The sequence below is a fragment of the Cryptomeria japonica genome, chromosome 3 (assembly GCF_030272615.1).
Source record: "Cryptomeria japonica chromosome 3, Sugi_1.0, whole genome shotgun sequence".
Classification (NCBI taxonomy): Eukaryota; Viridiplantae; Streptophyta; class Pinopsida; order Cupressales; family Cupressaceae; genus Cryptomeria; species Cryptomeria japonica.
This window is the reverse complement of record NC_081407.1, coordinates 899,468,662-899,474,966: the sequence shown is the minus strand read 5'-3', so window position 1 is coordinate 899,474,966 and position 6,305 is coordinate 899,468,662. Positions and strand designations below refer to the sequence as shown.

The 6,305-nt window shown below is 36.8% G+C and overlaps 1 protein-coding gene across 1 annotated transcript; it reads right to left on the bottom strand.

The window, feature by feature from the left end:
• Positions 1–395: 395 nt before the first annotated feature.
• LOC131874423 (uncharacterized) lies at positions 396–866 on the bottom strand. The gene has a single exon (XM_059217801.1). It carries the CDS (start codon positions 864–866, stop codon positions 396–398), a length of 471 nt encoding a protein of 156 aa, XP_059073784.1.
• Positions 867–6,305: the final 5,439 nt, after the last annotated feature.

The window sequence follows — 6,305 nt, the reverse complement described above, 5'->3', positions numbered from 1 at the left end:
CAACTAAATTTATCCAGTGCCAACCATTTTCTAATGAGGATTATGAATGTTGTACCAATTTACGATATTGAATGGTATACTCTCTTTCGCGACCTCGTATTTCCACCTGCTCCTGCTCTGGCTCCTATCTCACTTCCAACTCATACTGCAGTTTCCTTCGGCGAAGAAGAAGAAGATGACGAAGACTGTAATCCTCTCCTATTTATTTCTTTCTTCACATATACATAGGCCTAAGAGCCATTTTGATCAATGTATTATAAATATTAAATAATATAATGAACATACGATCCTTTTGGATTGCTTCATCTTATCTTGTATTGCACTATGTTATTTTTCTTTTCTCTTTGCATTCTATTAGCTCAAACTTTTCAAAATTTTGCACTATAATACAAAATTCATAAATTTACAATATTTACAGCTAAGCAGATACAAGGAAAGTAATTCAAGTGTTTGAGATGCATTCCGTTACTAGGAATCTTCAATACGTTAGCTTCCAAGTTTTCTAATTCAAAAGAGTAATGTTGCTTACAATTTATGATATGAGAAGGGCCTTCCCATAAAGCATCAAATTTTTCACGTTGCCTGAGTTTAGTAGCATGTTTATTATATTTTAGCACTAAATCTCCTTGTTTGAATATGGGGTTAGACCTTTTTCTATCAAACCAAATTTTAGCAATTTGTTGGCGGTTATTCATTGCATTGTGCACCTTTTCCCTTGACTCTTGCACTTCAAGTAACTCTGCTAACCTGACCTCCATGGCTCCATTTTGTTCAACCTCAATAGATTTTAGTAGCTGTAATGTAGGATTCTCCATTGAGATTGGTAGCAAGACTTCCTTTCCATAGACCAACTCATAGGGTGACATCTTTAATATTTGCTTCGTGGTGACCCTATCATCCCAAAGCATTATTTTCAAATGTCTATGCCATTCTCTTTTGTGTTTGATCCTATCCTCTTGATCAACCTAATCAAGTTTTTATTCATTGACTTCACAAGACCATTCCCCTGCGGATAGTAGTTTGAGTAAGTCTCGAGAAATATTCCATTATCTAACACAAATTGGTACATTTTAGAACCTAAAAATGCCTTGGCATTGTCAGAGATTATGGTGGACCAAATCTAGTAACCAGCTCTTCTAGGAAGTTTATGATTTTCACTTCTATTGTGTTTTTAAGAGGAAGTAACTTTGTCCATCTTGTGAAATAATCTGTTGATATGAGTATCCATTTATATTCGACGCTTGAAACTGGGTTGACCATACCGATGAAATATAGACCCCATTGTGCAAAAGGCTCATCAACCACTATCGGTTTTAGGGGCACGACTGCATTATTCCTTTTCCCAACAAAGAAGAGGCATCTTTACAAGACCTAAGTTGTGAATGCACATCACTGGACATGTTGGGCCAGAAATATCCCACATGCATAATTTTGATTGCGATGGTCTTTAGTGAAAAATGTCTGCCCACAGGACTGTTGTGGAATTCACTAAGAATTCTCATTGCTTGTTCTTTGTTCAAACACTGCAGTAGAACTCCATTATATTTACTTTTGAACAAGAATCCCTTGATGAGCACATAGCCAACATTCTGTAGTCTGTAAAATATATTCTTATGGGGGGGGAAGGTTTGTAGGATACTTACCTATTTGCATAAAATCAGTCCTATCAATTACTTAGCATCTTTTAGCCTTTGGTTGGTTAATCAAGACCACTTCTTAATGACTCTCTTCAACTACGACATTGGGTCCTTGCGCTAGATACTCACATAGTCCTTTCCTACGAACTACTTTGGTTGGTCGAACCTTAATGTCATACTCTAGAATTTTGGTAGTTTAGTTAGCTCACTTTTCAGTGATCTCTCCTTCCATAATATACTTGCACACACTGGAATGTGCTACATAAACCATGGTTTTATTACATGTGATCAAATGTCGGACCTTTTTAAGTCCCTTAACAATGGAAAAAGCTTGTCTTTCAACAAAATTGTGTTTGGCTTCATAATTTTTAAAAGTCTTGGAATGGAAAGCTACAAGATGTTCACCTTTTCCTTCATCGTCTTTCTGGGTAAGGACCATGGCTTTGATGTATTCATTGTTGTAAACATACATGATAAAGTCCTTTGAAAGGTCTAGATTAACCAAGACTGGGGTGGAAGAAATAGCTTTTTTTCACCTTCTCGAAGGCTTCCCTTGCTTGATTAGTCCACGTGAAAGTCGATCATTTCTTAACATCAGTGTGATTGGTCTAATCATCCCTACAAAATCTAATATAAATCTACTCACAAAATTAATCTTTCCCAAGAAATATTGAACTCCCTTCTTGTTCACTAGCAAAGGTAATTTCTTGATAGCCACTACCCTATTTGAATCAATTGAAACTCCATCTTTGGATACTACATGTCCGAGTAACTTTCCCTGTGTAACCCTAAAGATGCATTTCTTGGGATTCAGAGATACCCCGTGTTTGCTTCACTAATAGGAACAATAACTATAGCTAAAGTCTCAACCAGAAGTTTGGACATTCACTATGTGAAGTTATTATCTCCATAACTGAAGTTCATTTGTTTATCAACCTAGGGACGTATTACTTGAAATGGGTCTGCACTATATATGCACTAAGTTCTTGCAATAGCTATTCTGCATTACTGCAACAACTAAACCTATTTGAAATAAGTAAGCAAGAATTGTAACAACTGAATGGTTACAGGAAAACTCTGCATTAACATAAAACCCAATTAAAGAACTTGTTAACTAAGTCCAAAGCTGACAAACAGGAATTATTCTATTTGCTTTGGCTGGAGGAACAGTCACAGGATCTGTTTCCAGTGGCTACAGGAACAGTCAATTGCCAAAACAACTACTGCAGCAAAAAGGGAAACTAAGTTAACAAATGCATAGGAATACTCACCAAGTGGCCCCCCTTGGATGAGTGTATCCAATCTTCCAAAGATAACTCTAAATACTTAGAATAGCATCACTTTATTCATTGTCTTTCAAAGGTCGATACAACATACAAAATGAAAGAAAGATAAAAATACTCTGCAACTTTATTTTTAAACCTTCTGTCTCTCTTCCCCTTCTCTTTTTATAACCTCAGAGAAGAGATGCAAACTCTTATTTAAAATAAAACTAAAACAACTCCCTACAATCTAGGTCAGACTGATGAAACAAGGCAGAGAATATTTATGACAGAGAACAAATAGAGTTAAGCCACTGAAAACGTGGATCACTACTAAACCGCAACCAAGAATATAGCATGGCAGTATTACAAGATTTAACGTTTATTGAAGACAAACATAAATGATTCTTGCGCACCTTGCTATTCCTTTGCCGCTCCTTATGCCCATTGTTCTCTTTGTTATTTTGAACTTTTAACCGCCCCTTGAATATCTCTAACTACCTTCATGACGTGACACAAAAACCGCCACTACAACATCTTATTTATTCCTTCAATTAAAAAGATAGAACATACAAGCATACACACATATCTACTTTAATTAATCAAAACACTTATACATTTCACACATGATATCACCTATGATAATTCGCATGGCAACATGAATAATTCACATGGCAACAAGAATAATTGACACGGCAACAGGAATAATTGGTCAAGACAAAACATGATTTAATGAGTTCAGTTAACATCTGTAATGCATATAGTCAAACTCTAATACACCATTACTATCCCATTATACAAATTAAAACATGGTAAAAACTTATGAGTTTTAAGAATAAAAGGAGCTAATATGTCAGCTCATCATGCCCCCCAACTTACTGTCTTGTTGATCGTCCAGCAAGAGGAAAATTTCTGATTCAGGCACTTGCTCGCAAGTCACCAATAGTTCCTTGTCTTGTCCCTCATGTAGCCAAATTCCAATAAATTCCCTTCATTTTTTCCTATCTGGCCCATTTGGCTTCTTCGATGGCCTCCTCATTTGGCTTATCTGCAACCCTGCATCCCATTAATGGCCACATAAAGATAGGTGGCTGAAATATCAAGGGTAGCCAGTTATTGTTCTTCGCCCTACCCAAATGGATATATTTAGGGGCTCTTTGTATATCTGCATGAAAATTAGGCAGTGAATGAGGTTCACCATATTTTAATTCTTCTGGAAGATTATTCCAACGCTGAACCAGACATTCCATTGCAGTTGCATTTTCATTTTTAATCAAATGTTATTCCTGGTATGTTTCCTCTCTTATTGGTAACACCTGGCTCTTTACATCAGATCTTGCTAACAATTTCTGCCAATCATAATAAAGAAGCCATGGATTCTTGGCTTCAACTCTGAGTGGTAATGGACAGTCAAATTCCAAATTTCTATATGTTTTGGCCTGAGTCCCCATGTTGATTTCATTTTGCACCCATGACATTAATGCTTTTACGTGAATGTCACCAACACATAACAAGGGATTCCATTCACTGTCAGAAGTTACAACATAGTTACGCAAATAGAATTCACATAACAAATTCTTAACAACTATTGGAGAGGTTTGATAAACACTATAAAATTCTTCTGGGGTATCTAAAGAAGGACTAAGGTCTCTAACAATGCGGTTTATCTTAAAACTTAAATACTGCTCTTTTAGATGCAAAGCATAAACCCTTGGAGGATCCCTACATTATATCAACTCGGGAACCATACTGGCAATTGTGCCAACTTTAGCTTTCAATTCCTCAATCTGATTATGCCTCTTTTCAATTTCTTTCTGTTGTTCATCAACAATCCCATGTAGCCTAGCCCTTTCCATCTCCCACTGCCTATAAAATGTAAGTGCAATAGACAAACTAGTGAGAGATGAAGGAGGTCTATTAGCTGTTACCTGAGGGCGTGAGATTTATTCAACAGGTTCTCCATATTGTTCTGCTACTTGTGCCAGATTTGAAAGTCTATCGACACCATGTTCTTCTTGTGATTTAATCTCTATTTGACTCTCATGCCCTTCCTCTGATGTTTCTACTGAAATGATTTCCACTGCTTCTCTTGTTGTTCTAACTTTCTATTTACTCCACTGAGTCCTTCTTGCATACATTTTTGGAGTGGGTGTAGGAACAATTCTTGTAAGAGGCGTTGCTGGAGGAGAACTTTTTTTTAGCCTACACTTTTTGGCTGCAGGAGAAACCTGCGCTGCTTGAGGCTGCACTATGGTTTCTCTCTGCATCAATGTGGGCAAAATTCTGCAAGAACTACATCAACTTCCTCATGTTTCTTCTAGCTGAAAGTGTGTCCAATTGAGTAGCCATATTTTTTATGATATACTCCTTAAAATCCTTCTGTAGATGGCTAAGCTCCATCCAAGAAACTCCATTACTGGATGCTGATGAAGAAACCCCCGGTTTGAAACACCTACTCTTCTTAGAAGAAGATCTGGAATACTTCTGACAAATTTGTCCAATGCCATTCCATGTTGATTATGTTATGTCACCTCCTCCAATAAGATCCAAATCATCCGTGCATTGGTCACTGGTTCCTCTTAAAAATATTAAATTAAGAGATTCTTCATTTAGAGTACCATGCTTGGACTTTTTGACACTAAATAGAAATCTCTCCAGATAATCCTCTAGACTCTCATCTTCTTTCTGCGTCATTCTAAAAATATCATCCCCATGCCGGTCACTCCCTCTACAATAATCCTTGTATTTCACAAGAAATAACTGTTTCATCTCATCCCATGTAGTTGATGAATAATGATGAACAATAAATACTCAACAAATACTGAGAGGGGGGGTGAATCAGTATAGACAAAAACTTCCTTAAACAAGATCATTGATCTAAATCAGGGTACTACCGATAAAACATAGAGAGACTGTGAAACACATAAACCGGTAACACTTAGATCTTCACAAAACCTAATAACTCATTTCCACTTCACCCATATGCACAAGCAAGTAATACATCATCAGAAATATAATGACCACTAGATCAACATGCTTTACCACTTAACAGAAAACACTAAGACATCACATGAAAAAGCATTACACATAACACACTAATTTTTCACGTGGAAACCCAACTAGGAAAAACCACGATGGGAATGAATACCCACAAGTTGTTCTTTGAACTCTTCTAAAGTCCCCTCTGTTAGGAGCCTAGTCCAGTTAAGGACTTTACAATAGGTTCTGCTAGGAACCGATCCTACTAGGGATCACCCGGTTAACGGATGGCTAAATACCCAGTTAAAGGTTAGAGCCCTGTTAAAGGTTACCTCGCAAGAGGATTTGAAGAACTCAATGAATTTGAGTCACCCTGTTAAAGGATTTACAAAAATCTTGTTAAAACTACTCGGTTAAGGGATTTTCC